The sequence below is a fragment of the Lonchura striata genome, chromosome 8, assembly GCF_050655825.1.
Source record: "Lonchura striata isolate lonStrDom1 chromosome 8, ASM5065582v1, whole genome shotgun sequence".
Lineage (NCBI taxonomy): Eukaryota > Metazoa > Chordata > Aves > Passeriformes > Estrildidae > Lonchura > Lonchura striata.
This window is the reverse complement of record NC_140710.1, coordinates 31,889,186-31,909,932: the sequence shown is the minus strand read 5'-3', so window position 1 is coordinate 31,909,932 and position 20,747 is coordinate 31,889,186. Positions and strand designations below refer to the sequence as shown.

The window sequence follows — 20,747 nt, the reverse complement described above, 5'->3', positions numbered from 1 at the left end:
AGGCAGGAATTGGGAGTAAGCAGTCAAGGCATGGATCTGGACCTGGGGCTCAAGGAGCCTTCCTGTGACCTTAGAGAAGTCCCTTAGTTTTCCCCATCTCTAGAGTGCTCAAGTTAGAAGGCAAAAGTAAAAATGGCAATAAAGGTTATGTGCGTACCCAGGACCAAGATGGATTCTTCCATAACATGCGACCAAGAGTGAGGAAAAAATATCACTCAGAGAGAAGATAACACCAGACACCTGTCTGACTTCTTCTTATGCCATTAGGATTAGGAAATTTATACAGAAAGACCTTCACAAGGCTTCCAACTAATCCCCTTAGCCACAGATATAAAGTATACTTTTATATTTATAAAAGTATACTCGCCAAGTAAGACCAAGCTGGGGATGAACCTCAGGGCTCAGCTCACTTAAAACTATACTCTAGCTGTGCTCTTCTACTGTGTGTCCCAATAAATATTTTCAGTGATTGACAAGATGATATTCAAATAAGAGCTATGCACTAGCCTGCCAGGCTAAAAGGGAAAGGAACTACAAACCCAGTACAAGCATAGACACAGATACATTACTTCGTGCACTCTGACAAGGAACACCTGCACAGGGAGTGGGATTATGGGAAACTACCACTTCAGAAAAACATTTTCTGCTTCATTTGTCAAACAAAAATCTATTGCAGCTCCACACATTTTTCCCATGCTATAAAAACTGAACAGCAATCCCAGAAAATAAATGTGTTCTCCAACTGTCCAAATGCATATTGCACTGCTACCTGGTCTGGCTGTCAGGTTGTTAATCAAGTTCATCAGTCTCTGTGAAGAACAAGCAGCATGAAACCACTAATCACAATTTCATCAGCAAGGTCATGCCCAGAGTGTTCACACTGACTCTCCACTGTCCAGTGACCCACTGCTGTGACATGTTTAAGGCAATGGATTTTACAGTAAGTTTACAGCTTAAGTAAGGTTTACAGTTAAGTGCTTTTCACTGTGAGAAGAAAAAGTTCTCACAGAACAAGAAACCAGGAGCCAGTTGCAGGATTTTATAACCACTGACTGGCAGGCTTCAGTGGGATTCCTGAAGTGGCCAAAGATCATTGTTTCCTTTTGAAAAATAAAGGATGCAAGATCACTGGAGAATGGCTTCTCTTTTCCAGAAAGTGTTTCTATGCTCACAGTAACTGCTACACCAAAGGAGTCTTCACAGCCTTCCTCTGGGATCTGGCAACTGCTGCTCTCCTTGTTTTAACCAAGGTAATTAACCTTTTAACCAAGGTTGTACAAAAAGACCAGAGAAAAGCAAAGCTTGATCTGTGGACTAAGGCACTAGACTTGGATTAGAGGAATCTGTTTCAATTCTCTATTGTGTAACAGGATCCTACACAAACCTGAGAAAGTTATTCAGTGCCTATGCCCAAGGCTTATTTCATTTGCATTAAATACACAAGAGACCAGAGCTAGGGCAGAGAAGAAAAGCAGTAAAATATCGATTGTGTTCAGAGCAGACTACTCATTCACTTGCCAAGCAAAAGTAATTAGTGTCATTTGAAAAACAGTCCAGCACTCCAGCCTGAATTTCAGCTTTAATCACCAAGTTGTGACTAAAAAGGTTTCTCAAAAATCAGCCGAGCAGTTCTCAGCAGAATCACACACTGCTACCTCACAATAATACCAGTGGAGGCTGTGTTTGCTGTCTCCAGAGCCAGAAGCTGCCACTTGCATTTGGAAATTCTGTCCCCAAATGCTACAGGCAATTAGTATGGCAGCAGCCAGGATCCAATAAGGTTGCACATGTGCACGACCACATCCACAATGCTGTGGGAGACAGTCAATAAACAGACTTGCCATATACAGCAGATTGTGGATGAATGGAAAAATAAAAACAGCCAAATAAAAAATAGCAGTCCTGCAAGCAACAGAACTTCCTGCTGAGCTACCAGCTGAACTATGCTGGTGGTTTTGCTCTGCATTCCACAATGCTTAACCTTTCTTAATTCCATTTACAGAGCTACCAGGCTCACAGCTAATCAGGGGCTTATGCAGTGCTGTTTAGGGTGTTTTGCTTTCAAGGGCAAAAGTGAATATTAAGTGGATTTGGTATGAAGAGACCTTGATTCATCACAATACAATTTTCATACAGTGAAAAGGCCCTAGATAGGCATGTTTCAAGAGAGAAGATGGGGAGTAGTGTTTTACTTGGAACAACATACATTTAAGAATAGTCTTCTGCTATTTTGGGAAGTCAGTCTGTATTCAGCTCCTCTCTGAAGCAGTGGCCCTGTCCATAAAGATATTATTTGCAGTACCCCTAAAATAATCACACACAGTCCATTTCTTGTTTTGTCTAGAACTTCAATCTAAAACACTGCCTTTGTGGCCCTCACGTTGCAATTCCTGTCTCTGACACAGGGCTGGATAGAAAAGTACCAACAGAATCATGGTATGAGCGGGAATGGGAAAAGAAGGAACCAAAGGAAAACCAAATCTGCTTCTGTCTTTGCAGATACTGCGAATGTATAACTTCATTGCAGAGATTTACCTGCAATAAAACGTCACAGGGATGCAAGAGCCTGTGGAAACATCCCAGTTTCCAGGACAAAGCACATCAAAGAGTAGCAAACCTGCCTCACAGCACATTTACTCATCACTAAACCTGACACCCAGTACGTTGGTGGCACGGGTGCTCAAAACAGAGCACTCACTACAGGGAGAAAGGAGCCAAAGGTGCTACAAAACCAGTTCCAGGACAGATGGAAACTGCAGTCAACCACAATGATGTTACCTATGGCATCAGACTCTGTCCACCTGCCCCCATGGATCTGCTTCAGAAGCACGTACAGCAGCTTCCAGAAGTCCAGGCTCTGCAAAAGAGAGGGGTGGAAGGGGAGATCAGCAGGAAAAATATCTGCCATGTTATTTAGTCTCAATTAGGCAATTAAGCCCATATCTGAACATCACACACGGAACAGCACACCTGCTGATCCAGCCAACACATCTGATCAGGCAGGTTCATGTATGCTCTTGTTCATGTTCCTATCTGATGAACACAGAATCTACAGAAAAGAGCGCCCAGAAAGAAAAGGGTTAATGCTGGCTCTACAGCAACACCCAACACTTCTACTGTGAGACCCATGTGTGGAGGAGCATTCCAAAATCTGCTCTGATACAACCACATATGGCACAGCTCACCCGTAGTCAAACAAGTGCCTGAACACACCAGTAAGATCTGACACGCCAGTGTCAGAAACTCACAAAGAGGCACAACAGAATGAGCTGGGACTGGGAATCATTTCTTGGCTGCACAAGGACACCATGCTGACAAACTCAAATAGTGATTCTTATGGCTGGAATTTCAGTCAACACTCGTAAAATCCTTAAAATAGCCCAGGAAGGGAGGTATCCAGTGTGCGAGCTGGAAGCTTCGGAGGCAAAGCAGCAAGACCCAAGCCGGGTACAGCAAAGGGCAGCAGGGGACACCGAGAAGGTGTCGCAGACTAGAGTGAAACACTAAGCCTCGAGTTACAACCACAGTAAGGCACAGCCCTTCCCAGAGCGGAGAATTTGCTGGGAGTTCCCTAACACGTGTGAGGTGGGCGCACACCGAGCCGGGACCACACCGAGCCGGGACCACACCGCAGCCCAGCTCGCAGGCCTGCCCAAGGCTCGGTGCCCGTCGCGCCGCCATCCAGGGCCTGTCCCCGGGCCCAGCCGGACTCGGGAGTCCCGCAGGTCCCCGCCGCCCTGTGCCCGTGCCCCGCAGGCTCTCCGGGCGGAGCGGCCGGCGCTCACCGCCTGCGGTCGGTCGAACCTGGCGCGGCGCAGGGTGTCGGGGGCGGGCCGGGCGCGGGGCGGCAGGGCCCGGCACAGCGCCCCGACGGCGGCGGGCAGCGCCGGGCCCCGCTCCCGGAGCGGCTCCCGGTGCTGCTCCCGGAGCTGCTCCCGGTGCCGCTCCCGGAGCCGCTCCCGGTGCTGCTGCCGGCGCTGCCCGCGCATCGCGCCGCTCCCGCCGGCCCCGGCCCCAGCGGGAGCGCCCTTCCGGGCCGCCCGCCCGCGGCAGCGCCCCCTGGCCGCGGGGAGGGGCACTGCGGGCGCCCAGCCCTGCCTGCGTGTCCCTGCGCGTCCCTGCACCTCCCTGCATGTTCCTGCACCTCCCTGCATGTTCCTGCATCATCCTGCCTGTCCCTGCACCTCCCTGCGTGTTCCTGCACCTCCCTGCGTGTTCCTGCATCATCCTGCCTGTCCCTGCACCTCCCTGCGTGTTCCTGCATCATCCTGCCTGTCCCTGCACCTCCCTGCGCGTCCCTGCACCTCCCTGCATGTCCCTGCACCTCCCTGCGTGTTCCTGCACCTCCCTGCGTGTTCCTGCACCTCCCTGCATGTCCCTGCATCATCCTGCCTGTCCCTGCACCTCCCTGCGTGTTCCTGCACCTCCCTGCATGTCCCTGCATCATCCTGCCTGTCCCTGCACCTCCCTGCGTGTTCCTGCACCTCCCTGCGTGTTCCTGCATCATCCTGCCTGTCCCTGCACCTCCCTGCGTGTTCCTGCACCTCCCTGCATGTCCCTGCATCATCCTGCATGTTCCTGCACCTCCCTGCATGTTCCTGCATCATCCTGCATGTCCCTGCACCTCCCTGCATGTCCCTGCATCGTCCTGCATGTTCCTGCATCATCCTGCATGTCCCTGCACCTCCCTGCATATCCCTACACCTCCCTACATGTCCCTGCAACTTCCGGCACCTCCCTGCATGTCCCTGCACCTTACTGCATGTCCCTGCACCTCCCTGCATGTCCCTGCACCTCCCTGAATATCCATGCATGTTCCTGCACCTCCCTGCATGTCCCTGCATCGCTCTGGATGTCTCTGCATGTCCCTGCATGTCCCCGCACCTCCCAGACCTGCGCGCATGGCTCGGGCACAGAACGCTCCTGGCCCGCCCCGGGCAGTGACCAGCACATGTCACCTCCCCGAGCCGTGGACGCGCCTCCTGCCCCGGCAGAAAACACCCGGGGAAGCCCTGCGAGCTTCGCCCACCCTTCCTGGCGGACAGAGCTGTTGCAAAATCCGGGTTTGCGATGGCAAAAGCCCAGCTGTGCCGCAGCCGGAGCGGCTGCTCGGCCGATGGGAGAGCAGCGCCCGGCGGCAGCGCGCCGCGGGTACTCTGCCAGCCTCCTGCTCAGCGCGCTGCGGCCAGCTCGGGTCCCCAGGCGTTTCACCCCGACAGGCAGCGATCCCAGGGATTCATCCCTGGGGGGCCATGGGGGAGGAGAAACGGAGCTGCTCTGTGCCAGAAGCCTGAGTTCCAGAGAGGTCTGCCCATGAGCAGGATCTACAGAACCCGAACCTGGCACAGAGATGGATTCCTGCCGTGCGTTTACAGAGGGAGCACAGCTGGTCTGTGCCAGGGGCACGGCTCTGCTCCGCCAGCACCGCGGGATCCTGCCTGTGCCTGGACATGAGACCTGCTGGAAGCCCCCAGCATCATGGTTTCCAGCAGAAACCATGATGGTTTCTTGGCCAGTTCCCCAGCTCACAGCCCATTTAATATGCTCATTGTGGATCTAGCATGATGCCTTTATTTTTCCAACATGAAACAAACACGTGAAATTCCTTCCCGCTACAGAACAGGCTCTTGCAGCCAAATGGCTGTTTGCAATGAGGAGAGAAATCGCAGTGGTCCAAAGGGTCCTCGAACCAACGTGAACTGTGCTTGCACTCCTTCCCTCTGGTTGCTACTCTCCTGCCTCCCACTCCTTTCCAGTGCTGAGCGCTGTTTTAGCGCTCTCCCCATCCTGTGGATCCTGGCTCCTGCTCCAGCCAGCCCTGGAAGGACCCCTGGGTGTGAGTTATCCAGGCTTAAGGATTTTTAAAATATCTTCTCTAGCAGCTGTTGTCTCACATCCTCCTTTCCTAATGATCTGGAAAGCATTTTCCTTATCCCTTGTCCAGTTCTAGCTCAGCAATCTGTATCCACTTCTTTGCTCTGCTTCCTAACAGGCTTGGCATTTCCACATGGTTCCTTTCTTTTGGTTTCCAACAGCCCATAAAGTCCCTTTTTATTGCCCAGAGCCTTATCGAACCAGGACAATCCTCTGCTGTCTTTGGCATCCTTCTTGGCTTTCCATGCCTTGCTGCTATCGAGCGCTGTCTGCTCCCTCCATGACACATCGCTTGTCTATTTTCCCGTCTCTGCTGCAGTCTCCAGGCAGGAGGACCTTCAGCTGCAGCCAATTTCCTGTGTTTTCTTGACCACTCCATAAACTCAGCTCAAAGCTATCCCTGTCCCCACACACATTCCTCTGTCTAGGCCTTTTCTCCTCAGGGCAGCTGCCGAGACAAGGGCTCTCCTGCATCGCCCAGTGCACAGTGAGTAGTTCTGTCCATCACTCCTCCTCTGGGCTCCTGTCCCCCAGGCAACCCCCAGGCCAGCGAATATCACCACTCAGCAGCTGGAATTCACGCCATCCCAGCACACCGAGAACCCCCGTGCCACCTCTCCATCCCGCTGGCCAAACCAACTCCATGGCACCCAGCACAGGGCTGGCTGCCCTGCTGGCCGGCATCCCCCGCTCCCTTGTGCCGCGGCTCCCCCGGCACGCAGCCCCGTGGGCACAGCTGGCCCAGGCCTGGCGCTGTGCAGGGCTGGCACTCGGCCACGGGCGGGTTGGAGGCCGGGCAGAGCACCCCAGGCTGCAGCATCCCAGCAGCACAGCGGGTGCTCGGTGCCGGCCCACGGGACTCCACTTATCTGCTCTGCCAGCTGCCAGGCCATGTTCCCAGCGTGGGAGAGGCCATGGAAAGGCAATGGTTTCCTGCTGCAGAGATGGACCGTGTGCTATGGACAGACAATGGAGGTGACAGCCCCCAGTGTGCTGTCCCAGCAGGGCTGGCGATAGCACCTGGCTGGCAGCAGAGCCCTGCTGCATCCAGGCCACCCTCACATCCCCTCTCCCAAGCAATAGTGTCCTGGCAGATGGAAACCAGAAATGGCTGTCTGACATCAGCACACAACCCTGATGTCATTGTGGAGATTGGAAGCCCCCAGGACCCTCTCTATAGAAAGGAAGCAGGACAGAGCTGACTTATCAGCTGCTCCCTGGCTCCCAGGCGCTGAGGCAGATTCAGGGCAAGCATGGCAGTGAGGACAACAATGGGAAGGGAAAGTCCAGGGGCAGGGATGCTTTAGCTGGGAAAGGTCTCTGGGTTCCTGGGCCCGCGTGGTGCCACACAGCCGGCCATTTTCGGTGCGATGTGTCAGCTGCGGTCATTTCCGTGCTGGGTGACTCAGTGGAGCCAGGGGCGCCTGTTTGCACCCGTGCCATGGCAACTTGCCACCACACAGGGCCCTGCTGCGTGCACAGGGCTGCCAGAGGTGGTGACGGCGGCCCCGTCCCATTGCCTCATGCCGATCGTACGCGATAGCAGCCATCCCTGCTTGCTCCCTGATGTCACCTCAGCCCGCTCTGCCAAGGGCAAGGTGTGAGCTCTCCTCCTGCAAAAACAACTTCTTTGGTCTTTTGGGGTTTTTTCTCAATGCTTTTATCTCCATGAAGGCGTGGGTGGAAGCCAGTCTGTCTCCTGGCCAGGCCTCCAATCCAGGCATCAGCACTTCCCACGCTCCACCGCCAGCTCGGGTGGCCAGAGTTCCTCACCTTTCTCCTTCCCCTCTCCTTTCCCTCTCCTTCCTGCGGTGTGGTATCTGCTGAGCAGCTGTCAGAGCAGAGCACAGCTTCCCTCCCTGCCTGCTCGAGGGAGGCCTTGGGTGGCCGGAGCATTTCACACCCTGAGCAGGTCAGGCAGGCTGCACCACTTTCTGCTGCAAACATTTCCAGCTCCTTTCCCCGCGCCCTCCTGGCCCTTTTATACACACTTGTTCTTCCCTCACTGGGACATCAGGTTAAGCAGAGTGAGAAAAGGCATGACCTGGCAGCATGGCATGGTGCTGGCAGAAAGGAGCCAAGCAAGCACAGGGCTGTGAAGATGGACTGCCTGCATAGATGGGCTGCAGCAATGCTGACATGACTCCACAAATGCTCTGGTGCAGGTATTCCTGGACACAGTCATTTAGTCAGCAGCAAAGCCTGTGTGTGGGCTGTAGCACCAAAATTCAAGGTCAGCTCCCAGCAGCTGGATGGTTAAGAAAAAAGTGTTGGTATTTCAGGCGCTGGCTCTTATGCAGGGCTTTCAGTATAAGTGAATTGGGAACGATTAGAAAAGTGGTCTGAGGTCTCAGCAACTCTCTTATCTGGAGTTTCACCCTTTTTACTCTAATAGCCAAGCTCCCCTGCACAGAGGGAAACTCCCTCTGACCTCCTCCCCCAGGGCCTTTAACACAAGACTCACCAAAAGAAGACAGAGGCTTCAGAGGGAAGTCCTTGCACCCTTCCCTCTTGGAAACTCTCCCTGTTTCATTGAAAATAACACAAGAGATGTGAAAGTAAAATTCACCTCTAGGTGCCTGATGTCAACTTTTCTTCTCCTACTCCTTGCTTGGGCAAGCCACCCAGGACCTGATAAACACCACCAGAGCTTTCTGCACCCAGCTGCTCTCCAGCACTGGATCACCAGCAGTAGGAAGGGGTGGCACACAGCAGTGTGTGCCCTCCTCTTCTTGCTCCCTAGCTAGACCTCAGTTTCCAGTACCTCAGTTCATGGTCCCATTCACTTCTTGTTACACCCCCGGCTGTCATACCCAGAGTGCCCCTGACTTCAGTATCTTCAGTGTTTGCTGGAGGTGTTGTTCCCCATCAGGAAGAAGGTTTGACCCCCCCTTTTTCACCTCTGCAGAGCTGTTTCCGTTGCTGAGATGGGGGTTCCCCAAACCACTACTGCGGAGCTGGATGGGAAGTCCCTTCTCCCCACATGATCTGCCAGAGTTCCTGCTGCCTGACAGCCGCTGCACAGCTCCTCTTACCACACTGGCTGCATAAGAAGGCAGATTTCTGAGGCATTAGGAGATGGGCAGACACTTTTTTTGACCTAAAATATGTCAGAGCTCTTTGAGCTTAACACAAATCAGCCTTAAAAATCCCCAAAGCAGTGGAGCACTGGATACCACCCAGCTCGAGCCCAGCTTCATCCTCGTGAGCTCTGCACAGCAAAGAGCAGGAAGCTCCTGCAGCCACAGCCCCTGTGCCACTCTGCCCCAGCCAGAGGCTGCACAAACCACCTCAAGGGAAGTGGTAGAAACATCACATCAGTGTCCCCATCAGCGCTGGCAGGAGAGGGTGAGTGGCCCCGTTGGTGCCCCAGGAAAGTAGCATTGACCCGGGCACCCAGCAGATGGTAGTCCAGATGTGACCTCAAGGCTGCAGCCACACTGCCAAAACACAGCCCTGTCGAGGGGCCGAGCCCGCTGCCTCCCTCAGCATGACCCTGAGGAGAACCCTGCTGTAGGACTTCCAGCCTGAGCTACCTCCCTTGCCAGCTGCAGGCACAGAGAAACATCTGTACCCTGCTTCAGATTAAGGTCTGTCAGTCTGTGCCAAGAGGAGGACATGGGGTCAGATCACCCTCACTGGCCACTCCTGCCTGCACTGTGCCCCCACGGCTGAAGGGCCCCGCAGCCCCTCTTCTGCTCCCCTCCCCTTTTCTCTTCTGTACAGAAAGTCACAAAATCGGGATGGGGAGCAGCAGCAGTTAAGTTTCTAAACCCATCCTGTTTTATGTCTTTGCCAAAATCTCTTCTGCTTCCCTACCCAGGGCGTTGGGGCTCGCCCACACCCAACCGCCAGAGGAACTGTGATGTTGTTTGTTTTTTTGTCACAGTGATGAAGTGTTTATAGCAACTATCACTCCACAACCCACGGAATGACCTCAGCCCAAGCTTAGGAAATAACGGCAGAGGAAGCACAGCCCCTTTCTTCAGAGTCACCAACGGTGGTGTTTCAGGTCAACAAAGCAGGGAATTTTGTGCTGGGCATCACCGTGCTGTAAATCACCCAACAACTTTTGCTGTCCCAGATGGGCAGAAAGCTGGGATTTGCCCCAAGCATCTTGCTCTCCCTTCTGCAGGAGCAGCACAGCCAGTGCATCACCACACAGGGAGGGAAGGGACTGTCCCTGCCTGTCCCAAATTCCTGCCAAGGCTCAGAACCAAAAGCATCACAGATGAGAGGCACTGTAAACCACACTGCTGTCTGTCTGTGCAGTCACACTCCAGGCCATGGAGATTTACTGTTCAAATGGAGAAAAGATTATGTCTGCTGACAGCCCACCTCCCCGGCGCGCGCCGAGCCTCACTGAGCATCCAGGGGAGGCCTGGCTCAGGAGTGGATTTCCTATCCAAATGAGATACAGCTGTTTCTGCTTCCTCTCCAAAGACCAAAGTGAGTTTTTTAAAAAATCAATTTATCATATATTTTCTTTGACCAAGGCTCCTTGCAGATGTGACCTGTGCCTGACCTGCCCAACCTCACAGCATCAAGGCTGGATCAGGCAGAGAGTGTGGCTTGTACAAGCACGGCTCTTGGAGAATATCCCAGCAGAAAGTCCTGAGGCTAAAAGCCATCTCATTGGGAGCTCTTATTGTGGGGCAAGCAGAAAAACAGGACTCTTAAGAAGGAGATTTTGGCAATAAATACCAAGGGGCTTGTCCCCAGCCCATGCTTGAGGGATCCCTGTTTTTTAATGCACACATATATATTCCCCTCTGCAGCACAGAGTGAGGCACCTGCAGGATCAGGCTTAGCTGCAGCTGCACAAGCCTGGCACAGCTCAGTTCCTGCATCCCTGCCTGCACCCAGGAAAGAGAGAGATGTCCCCAGCCAACACAAGTACACTGCAAATCCATGGCCAGGGATGGAAGCAAAAGGGAGCCACACTGAAAACAGCAGCACACAGTGCAAAGATCAGCACACAGCAAACAGCAGAACATGGCAGAACACTGCCTCCTGCCCCAGCTGCAGCCACTGCCAGTGAAAAGGGCTGGATCACCCCAACCTCCCCCCGTGCAGCCTCTGCTTTTCCATACCTTTCACTGGTTCCTTCCTCATCCCTGCTGGCCTGGCCCCTTGTATTTGGAATAAGCTGCTTCTGAAATCTTAGTGCAGGGCCCTGCTGGGAAGGACCTTGAGCCAAATCCACAGGTCCTTTTCCCAGCTGGACACACAAATCCTGATGATGACAAGGCTTGTGTTTGCCATTACTTTTAATGCCTGAGGGAAAACACTATCTCAGTGGCACGGGTGAGGCTGCTGAGATTCTATCACTAGTTTGCTTTGAAGCTCAGCTGGCAGGGAAAAGTCGTGTCCCAGTGCCCCAGAAGAAGGCTGGCAGAGAGGGACAGGGCATGGATGGCCAGAAGCCACGGGTCCATGGGTGCTGGCACCCCTGGGAGGCTGCTGGCAACCCCAGGAGGTTCCTTGCAACCCCGAGAGGCTGCTGGCAAAGGCAACAGTGGGAGCAGGAGGTCCCTACGAGCCCTGGCTGGCTGGGAAGTGTGATGACAGCCGAGCAGCAATAGCCAGAGTTTGCCTTTGACATAGATGCGTATGTTTGTTGTGCTGTTGGAGTGGGAGGTGAGGCAGCGCCTTGCAGCATCAAGCAAGTTTTAATTGGAAGTTTTAAGATGCTTATCAGATGAGGCTGCTTCTGACACCAAGGATTTTGACACTGGACATGTTTCTCTGACCCCTGAGGGTTTTGGCCAAGACCCAGGAAGGCTGATGTGACAGTAAAGTGCAAAGCAGCCTCTAAGGAAATGCATTCATAAACTGTAGACAAAAATATCCTAGTGGGTGATGAGATATCTCTGAATATGTAAATGGAGTGGTTCAGGTTAGGGAAAGACATGAGAAACCATTTTAGAAACATTCCTCGAGTTGACATCTTTGACATCTGTCAGTGCTGTGTTTGCAGTAGGGCAAAAACGTTGAAACACAAAAGAGCAAAGCTCTTGAGCCAGCTCTTGCTAACACCACAATTCTGCTGTCCCTGCCAGGGGAGGCTGGCTCTGCCTCGGCAGTAACCTCCCACTTCCCTTGGCCTTTTCAGGTGGCTGCTCAGATCAAAAGCAGCAAATACCAAGTTGTCCTGATGTGACAGTCAATCCCCTCCCAGCAAGACACCTCTGCCCCAGCTGAGGGCACGTGGGGCCATCACACAGCGTGGGGCTCAATCCAAAGGCCACAGGCATCAAGCAGGTGGCAAGCACTTCACAAGGGGGTCCCGTGGGACTCCTGTTACAGAGAGCACAGCTGCTACAGGAGGGAAGCATCTTTTCATTTATTAAAGACTGAAAATACAACTGTGGGTCCAGCCACAAAAGCTGGATGCCTGAAGCAGAGCTAGGTTTTGGCTGGAAGGGTGTGGTCTCCTCTCCAGGCAGCCTTCAGCAGTGTCAGCCAAATTTCCTACCCAGCAGGGCAACCCAACGTCCCCACCCTGGCTGCACTCCATCTGGAGCAGAGCCTCTCTCCACACCAGCCCAGCCTTGGTTACTTATTGCTTTGAATGTGCTAGTCTAGTACAGGGTGAATTAAAAACAAAAATGCATGTCTGTTGCGGTGTGGTTTTTTCGGTCTTCAGGTTGTGCTGGGAACCCTGGACATCAGACCTGGAGAGGGATGGAAGAGAGGAGTGGATGAAGTCAGGCTGGGCTGGAGCAGAGATGTCCCAGGGCCAAGTGCTCCAGGACAGATCCTGTCTTTGCCAATGGTCACAAAGGACCCAGTGCCGGAGCCAAGTGGCTGCTGTCAGCTGGGGCTGGTGGAGAGGAGCAGCTGGCACCCAGCCCCTGAGCCCTGGTGTAAGGGCTGGGAGTGACAGCCAGCCCAGAGTGATGCTGTGGCAGGCCTGCCTTCCCCGCTGGTCTGAGGGAGGACAGCCCCAGCCAGCCCATGGAGCCAGAGACAGGAGGGGAGCTCTGAGGGAAGGACCAACCTGAGGCTTATTTGAATGTGTGGCTCTCAGCTCCTCCCCGGCCGAACCCTGGAAGAGATGGAGCAGGGTCAGCACTGCCATGGCATGGTGAGCACACCGAGGGCTGGAGCTCGCCAGGAGACAGGAGCCCCGAGCCCCCTCACTCCCTCCACAACCCCGCCACAGGCACCCACCTTTGGGCCCGAACAAGGCAGCGTAGCAGGGGTGGTTGCAGTAGGGTTTGCCATCGTGCTGCAGGGAAAGAGAAAGAGCATCAGCCCACCTCTGCTTGTCCAAGCCCTCAGGTGCAGCAAACCCAGACCTGCTGGGCACCAAACCTCACCTCTGCATGGCCTCCAGACGTCAGGGTCTTGTTACACTTCTCACATCTCAAGCAGGGCCGGTGCCAGTCCTTCCCCAGAGAAGTCACCTTCTCAGCTGCCATGGAAAGGAGGTGGGTGAGTTGAGGCACTGAACAGGCACAAATGTGTTTTGGCAGATTGGTTGCCTTGCCGTCAACCCTAGGGAGCACGTTTTTGGGTATTTTCTCAAGTCTGTCAGTCCAGGACAGAGGGCACTGTGTTCAAACCCAAGTGTGCACACACAATGCCATGCACATCCAGGAATGTGGATCTGCAGCAGTGGTGCCACACCCAGGGTGAGCACAGCTGCATCCATGAAGATGGACTGACTTCTACCCCATCTTCCAAAGACCTGAGGACCTCCCTCCTTCCAACATCAGCCTGCAAGGGGATTAATTTCTCCCCAGGGATGGAGCCCAAGAAATCAGTAGAGTTGGCAGGGGTGAAAGGGGATGCTGGCAAGGACTGGGGAGGCAAAGCTATTGCCACACCCTGCCAACACAAACCAGTCTCCTCCAGCCACAGCTCAGATTCTGCTGGCACCATGGCAAATCAGAGCAGAGCTGGAGCCTGGCAGGGGTTCAGGCAGCCATGGGAGGGACAACATGGGAGCCAGGACATGTTCAGGGAGAGAGTGGCGAGCACAGGGGGCCTTTTAATTGGTGCACAGTAGGGGAGAGGGGTATTTTCTGCAGGCGTGTGTGCTCTTCATGTTGGCAGCAGAGCTCCTAGGAATTTATTAAGTGATTAAACAGAGCTGTCCACAGGAATCGTGTCAAAACCTGGTCTGAATACTGTCCCCATGCCTGCAACTGGGACCAAGCCAATGTGGGTAGTGCATGTTCTGGAGGGCCCTGGGCAGTCTGAAGCAGCTTTTTGGAGTCCAAATATGCCCACAACAGCCTGTGCAAGGAGCAAGCTGGTGGCTGCCGAGGTGGGAGCGGGGGCAGTGCCCAAATGTCACAAGGCAGCCCTGCTGCCATTCCCCAGAGGCACAAAGGGCCTCCTGTGCCCGCAGCCTGGCAGCAGCAACAGTGTCCTCCCCCTGGGTGCCCCTTGGAGCCTGAGCCTGGCCCAAGGCAGGACCCTCCTATCACAGGGTTTCTGCAAGGAGCACAGCCTCCCCACCTCTTGCACACACATTTGCACCAACATTTGGGCAGCAACTCTGCTAAGGCTCGTTATAGCACTCAGGCATGAAGGCAAAATTCCTGTAAACCCCATCCCTAGTGCTCTCAGCATCACCTCCTCTCCACCCTTGCTCTCGACAGACACAGTTTAGCCCAGAGCAGCCTGAGGCACGCCCAAGCAGGACCACCAGGCTCCAAGAGCTCAGTGTGCCCCAGAGCCAGGCTTGCTCTTTGTCCTCTGCCAGCTCTCTGGATAATCTGCAGGCACAGAAATCACGCATCCAGCTTGGTCCTCCAACAGCTTTTGAACCCTCCTCAGCCTCTGCATCAACAGAGACATTTCGTAATAAGTGCAAACGTGATAAGTGCAAGGTCAAACCCCTCCTTGGTCAAACGGTGCCGTCCCAGCTCCTCCATGGCCACACCTGAGGGCACGGCAAACCCAACTCGCGCCAAGCAGGACTGACCCAGACTCACAGGGAAAGGCACACAGTGCCACCAGCACCTTGGTGCCTCCTAGATCAAGCCACACGGGTAAACGAGGCACGCCAGGAGCCTGAGTCACAGGAGGGAGCCACAAACTCTATTGTGCCAAAACCTCCATCCCAAAGCCCGGCTGCAAGCAGTGAGTTCAAGGCAAGGCAGTGTTTCCCAACCACAGGAAACACAGCCTCAGCAGCTCTCTGGGCAGCGCCCATGCCAGCCACAGCACTGCTTCCCAGGGTGGGCATCGCTGACAGGCACAGAGAGCAGCTCCTGTGTTTGAGCCACCAACTCCTTGGCTGAGCACAAATAGTTGGGGCACAGGCACAAGCAGAGCAGAAATAAAGCAGAGAAAGAAGTCAGTGGTGGCACCTGGGGTCCAGATCTCTCATCTTGAGTAAATCAGAAAGCTGCTCCCAGCAAAGCCCCTCGAGTTCAGCTATGCCAGGCAAGTGGAGAGGTCTGGCAGAGGATCCTGCCCATTCCAAAAGCTGATATCAAAGTGAGAAGCTCAAACCCCACAAATACTCTCAGAAAAGACAGCAGGTCCGTGGCCCCAGAAGGGGCAGGAGCTTCGGGGCCCCAGTTTGGAGGGAAGACGTCTGCGGGAAGCCTGGCAGCAGACAGCAGCCTAACAAGGTTCACACCTACCTTGCGACAGCAGCTTAAAAATAGCACCCAGAGGTGTCATCCTGCTGTGCTAAACCACAAAAAACAACGTGTGGGTGACCCACCTACCCAGGCACTTGCCCGAGGGCAGGATTTGCCATTGGGAGGGTGCTTGCTTTACCTGCCCAGGCTTTAAGAGCAGCAAGCTTTACCAGCTGGGCCTTTGGGCTCCAAAGCGGCTCAGGACTGCGGGCTGTGCTGGGAAGGAAGTGAGGCTGGGCTCCCTTGCTGCTCTGGAAGCGCCCAGTGCAGCCCGCGCCCTGCAGCCAGGCATCTCCTTGGGGGTGGATCTACAGCATCACCCACCCGGGCCATCCCGGGAACCCGCAGCACAGGGCTGAGCCGTTCTGGGATACCCAGGAATTTGCAGAGATGGGGTGCGCAGCATGGGGGCCAGAAGCCGGGGTGCCCAGAGGACCCACAGTGCGGCATCGGTGCCCGGCAGGCGCCCCGAGGCGGGGCGGCTGGGGCGGGGCAGGAAGCCCTTACCGAAGTAGACCTCCTTCTGGCAGCGGGGACACTTGGGCATGGTGTCGGCTCGGCTGGGCTCGGGGCTCCGCTCGCACCGGCTGTGGGATGCTCCCCGCCGGCCCCGCCGAAGTCACTGCTCGCCCGCCCCGCCCCTCCAGCGCCGCCCAGATGTGCGCTCCGCCCCGCCCAGATGTGCACCCCGCCCGCAGCTGGAGGGGACAGCCCGGGGCACGGCCCTGCACCCCTTGCCCCTGCAGTCCCTCCAGCTGCACGTCCTGCGCCCTTTGCAGGGCACAGCCCCACGCCCCCGGCGCCCCGACCCGACTGCCTCCCACACACAGCCCTGCGCCCTCTGCACCCCGGCCCCTGCCCACACTGTGCCGCGGGGGTGGCCGAGAGCCCCGCTCCGAGCGGCAGCTGTGGCTGGCATCTGCCAATGAGCCCCGCTCGCAGACAGCGATTCACGGGGCACTGCCCACCTGGGCTCACCCCCTCCGAGCACAGATAGGTTTTTCTCCCAAGGGAGTGTACAAGTCGAGCCTCGGGCAGGGTGTCCTGCCCATGGGGAATTTTGGGGTGCGAGGTGAAGCAGGCGGGAGCTTCAGGACTGTAATCCGGCTCTTGCAGGACATTGGGAATGGCGTGGGTGCGGCACACGGCTCCGCTCACTGTGGAGAGCCAGCCCATCTGTGTCACTGACTTTGTCATTTTATTAGGAGGGAGGACTTGTTGTTCCTTTGTGCTTGGCTGTGAAGGAAATGAAAAGCCTATCCAAAGGTCTGTTTTGTATGAAACAATCCTCCCCAGGGCACGTTGCTGTGCTGGAAAGGTCATGAGGGCTTGTGAAACCCAGCGCCAGGAGGCCTGTGACTGCCTCCCGAAATGCGAGGCATCCCTCACTGACACAAACAGGGCCCTGCTGACACCGGATCCCACCCGTGGGTGCAGGAGGAGAGGCGGCAAGCTGTTCCCAGAGGCGAAGTTCATGTTCAGCCGGGACTGCTTTCGACCCAGCCTGGCTCCAGCAGTCTCCCTTCCAGCACAATCCCCCTGCTGATGCTCCCTGCTGCTGCCAGTGGTCCTGGTCTTTCATCCCACAGTTGGCAACCCCACTGCAGGCTGGAGGGCACTGTCCTGCTCCAAGGGCAGCACTGGGCTCAGCAGGGTAGGCAGCACTCACACCACAGGATGTCACGGGGAGCAGCTCCGGCTGAGGCGTGAGTCATGCTGAGATGCTGAGACAGTGTCTTGCAGTATGGGAGGGGAGGCAGAGTGTCCTGCAAGGGCCTCCACCCTGCCTCCTCCCCATTCTCCCTGCCCTGAGGCACCAGTACATGCAGGCACCTGTATTTCAGCCGCATCACATCCCCCTGAACCAGGCACAGGACTCGATGAGCACCCAGCTGGGTTACCCAGGCCAGGACCCTTCCCCACACCACGAGGGGTGCAGCTGGCACCCTGATGAAATACAGGGGACAAGAAATGTCCTGTCCCCGCTCTGGTGGCCCTGCTTCCCCTCCTACATGGTGCCAGGCTGCTTTGGGACCATTGACTGGCTCAGACAGATGTCTTCAGCTGCAATCCCTTTTAAGGCAGGTTTTGTGCGGGCCAGCAGCTGAAAACTGCCCTCCTGCAAGTCTCCTCCAGCTGGCCAGCCCTGCGGCCAGTCCCCGTGGACCACTTGGCCCAGCTCCTCCTGTGTCAGGAATGCTCCCACCCCGGCTGGGGCAGCAGGTGCCTCTGCATGGCACTGCACACCCAGTGACCTGGCTGGAGCAGAGCCTGGCCATCCCCTCCCCTCTGTGTCCCCACGGACTTTCTGGAGATTGTTCTCTTCACTCAAGAGATTAGGCACAGGACGTGAGCCACTCTCACAAAGAAGGCACCACGGAGCCACATGGTGCTCTCTGCCAGCCCTGCCTGCATGGGGCTGTGTGCCTGCTGACCCCTCGTGGCTCCTCGGTTGTCCTGGCTGGCTCTGCTGGGTTACCAGAACCCACAAACCTTGGGCTACACCCAGCCTGCTCCACCTGGAGTGAGCCAAAGCATGGTGGTGTGTGCCCTGCAAACCTACATGAATCCCAGCAAGCCAGTCTCAGTGGGAATGCTGCTGTGGGACACAGCCCTGGATCCTGCACACCATGGGAGCCGTGCCTGCACCCTGCTCGTGGCTGGGACCCCACTCCTGTCCCCCAGATCAGCAGGCATGCACAGGGCTGGGGCAGTGCAGCAAAGCCATCTGCCAGAGGGCCCCAGCAGAGAGGGAGGAAAGGCTACAGGTGCTCCCAGAGCACGGCAGTATCTCAGGAGCCCATGGGATACTGCCTCTTGCCCATTTTACAGGGAGCAAGTCCATAAACAGTTGGAATGCTGGTGTGCAAAACCCATCAGCGCTCTGCAATGGATCAGTCACACTGTGCTGGAGGGAGCTGGCTGGAAACGCTGCAGCAGGCTGACATTTGGGGTCACTGCTCCTCTGCCATCCAGGGTCCCCCCAGGGCACAAACCCAACTGTGTGGGAGCCTTCTTGGAGTGGCAGTGAGCGGAAGGCAGCTCATCCCTCTTCGTTGGGGTGCTGCCCATGGTGCCGTGCCCACGCATACAGACAAAGTCATCCAGTGGGCAGCTCCAGTGCTGGGCAGAGACAGCACTGGGGAGCAGGAGAAGGGCAGGGGTGGTATTTGCAGCAAAGCCAGTCCCACCCAAAGCATCATTTCAAATCAAGGTTCATAGCCTGACAGGGAAACAACCCAGCCAGTGCCAAGGAGAGCAGCCTCTTCAGGAAAGCCCAGCTTTATCTTATCTGCAGACCTTGTTCCGGCTCATTTAACCATTAGACTGAGCATGCCTCAGCTGTCAATGCCCTCTGATAGGAATCTGTGGGTGAGGCTCTATCCTGAAGCATCAGGCGCCAGTGCTCCCCGATGGCATGGCAACAGCCCTCGGAAAACCTGGGCTGTCTCATTTGTTTGTTTGGGTGGTGTTGTTATGGCCAGGGCTATCCCCTCCCTTGGCAAGAGCCTGCACCAGCTCCCCAGCTCCATCTGTGCCCTATTTTGTGCAAGGTCCTTCCAGCCCCCAAGAGTTTCTTGGGCTCCTGGGGCAGAGCTGTGAGTCAAGAGTTCCTGGGTGTGCCAGAGCTGCCTGCTCATGTATCTCCCTCAAGCATCTTGGCCACTGGTGACTACTGCAGTAACAATAGGAAAAGACACTGGCCTTTTTGCAGGCAGGGCGGTGACATAAGCCAATTTGGGTTTGTTTTGCTAACGCAGCAAGAAAAGACCAGCTATTTCCGTGTAGCAGACCAGCCCATCTGCCTGGGCAGCAGCTCTAGGCTCCCCATCCTGCCCCACCTTGCTGGAGTGGGACAGGGGCTTTCACAGGTCTCACAGCCCCACAGCACCCTTGCACAGAGGGGAGAGGATGCACCCGGGAGGGCTTGACCCAGGGGCCAGTGACACCCTGGTCCAGCATTGTCCCAGCACTCTCACAACTGCGAATCCTGCAAAATCCCCCTCCGTGGCCATGTTTCAACCCATACTTGTGCAAGTCAAAGGCCCTCTCAGCCAAGACTATTTGTCGTAAAATATGCACCACACAACCCAGTACGGAACTCTAATTTGACAAGAAAATTATAGGATGGCTTAAAACAAGCCCGGCAGAAGCTGGAGGGAGCTGCCAGGCGCGTGATCCCATCAAAAGGCCCGCAGAGCTCTCGGTGTGCCCTGCAAAAGGGGCTGGATGGCTCTCCCCCCACTCCCCTTCCATCACCTCCGGATTTGCACACGGCTAATCCCATTACCAGACAGACAGGAAAACAACGGCACGAAGGCGGCTGTCGGGGCAAATTACACCCGAAGGAAAACCTCTGGGATACATCTTCATAAGGCTGACAGGAGACTGCTGGCTGATGTAATTGTGAGCAAGACAGCAGCAGGAAAGGCCTTGCGGGGTGGGGGGCTTGGGGAAGGGGCTTGGAAAGGGGCACTCTGTGGGTTTGTGGCACACCCACCAGCACACTGCCACTGGTGCTGTAATACCCCAAATGGTTTGAGCCTGTCAAATATGCTCGCTGCCACGCCAAAATCTGTGCTCAGTGCCCTTGGGGACACAGGGCAGAGCTGTCCTGCCTCGGGCACGGGCAGTCACATGTCTGCTTCCAGCTGAAACTGTAAAAACGCTTCCAGGCCAGTTCAGGCGGCTGGCTGCCCCCACAGCCCCTTGTCAGGTCAGCTTTCACCCTCAGAGGCAGGGTGTGAGTTATCATCACAGGTTAATGTTACACTGCCCGAGCAATAACAAACACGGAGCCACGGGCCAGCTCCCCGCTCAGTGCGGATGGAGCACACACGGCTGCCCATGTGGGGACAACAGGGACATGGTGTGGCTTCCATCTGTGGGACAAGAGGGTGTGGCAAGCCTTGTCCACCTTTCCAACCCTGCCAAGATGTGGAAAATCTCCTCTAATTCCACCCAGGCTCCCCCAGTCTCCCTCAGTACAATCTGGCCAAAGTCTCCGCTGCCATCTGTTCTTTTCTGCAAGTTTCCATTAGTGGCAGCCCAAGGAAACCTCCTGGCTAAATCCTGCTGGGGGAGGATTTGGTACATTTTCCTGGCATGGCCTGGCTGTTTCTATTGTGGTTATCAAATGGGGCCAGGATTGTCAAGGAAGCAAAGTCTGTTGCTTTGGAAAGCTGCCCAGTGTCCAGGAGGGGTTGCCTCTGCCTGCACATGGGTGCTGGGGCTGGCAGGGACTGTGGACACTACTCAGGGGCT

The 20,747-nt window shown here is 55.7% G+C and overlaps 2 protein-coding genes across 9 annotated transcripts in view; both read right to left on the bottom strand.

Annotated features, from left to right (window-relative positions):
• The window catches only part of TEDC1 (tubulin epsilon and delta complex 1), a 68,819-nt gene extending 63,851 nt beyond the window's left edge, over positions 1-4,968 (bottom strand). For 3 of the 7 annotated variants that reach the window (XM_085586895.1, XM_085586896.1, XM_085586902.1), the window contains exons 1-2: positions 3,786-4,004; positions 2,779-2,857 (exon numbers count right to left, since the gene is read on the bottom strand). In XM_085586895.1, coding sequence (XP_085443021.1) covers positions 2,779-2,857; positions 3,786-3,989 — 283 coding nt within the window. In that variant the 5' untranslated portion in view covers positions 3,990-4,004. Of the gene's footprint in view, positions 1-2,778; positions 2,858-2,970; positions 3,050-3,785; positions 4,005-4,884 lie in introns of those variants that run through there. The other 4 variants (XM_085586899.1, XM_085586901.1, XM_085586900.1 and 1 more) reach the window with 3 other exon arrangements.
• Positions 4,969-12,203: 7,235 nt separating this feature from the next.
• Positions 12,204-16,073, bottom strand: CRIP1 (cysteine rich protein 1). 2 transcript variants are annotated; one of them, XM_085586905.1, is made up of 6 exons: positions 15,622-16,073; positions 15,483-15,531; positions 13,200-13,294; positions 13,051-13,108; positions 12,878-12,925; positions 12,204-12,551 (listed from the first exon to the last, which is right to left on the bottom strand). In XM_085586905.1, the coding sequence occupies exons 2-5, from the start codon at positions 15,520-15,522 to the stop codon at positions 12,885-12,887; spliced, it is 234 nt and encodes a 77-aa protein (XP_085443031.1). In that variant the 5' UTR covers positions 15,523-15,531; positions 15,622-16,073; the 3' UTR covers positions 12,204-12,551; positions 12,878-12,884. The 2 variants fall into 2 exon arrangements, with proteins under 2 accessions (XP_085443031.1, XP_085443030.1); XM_085586904.1 differs by lacking the exon at positions 15,483-15,531 and having other exon boundaries at positions 15,990-16,073.
• Positions 16,074-20,747: the final 4,674 nt, after the last annotated feature.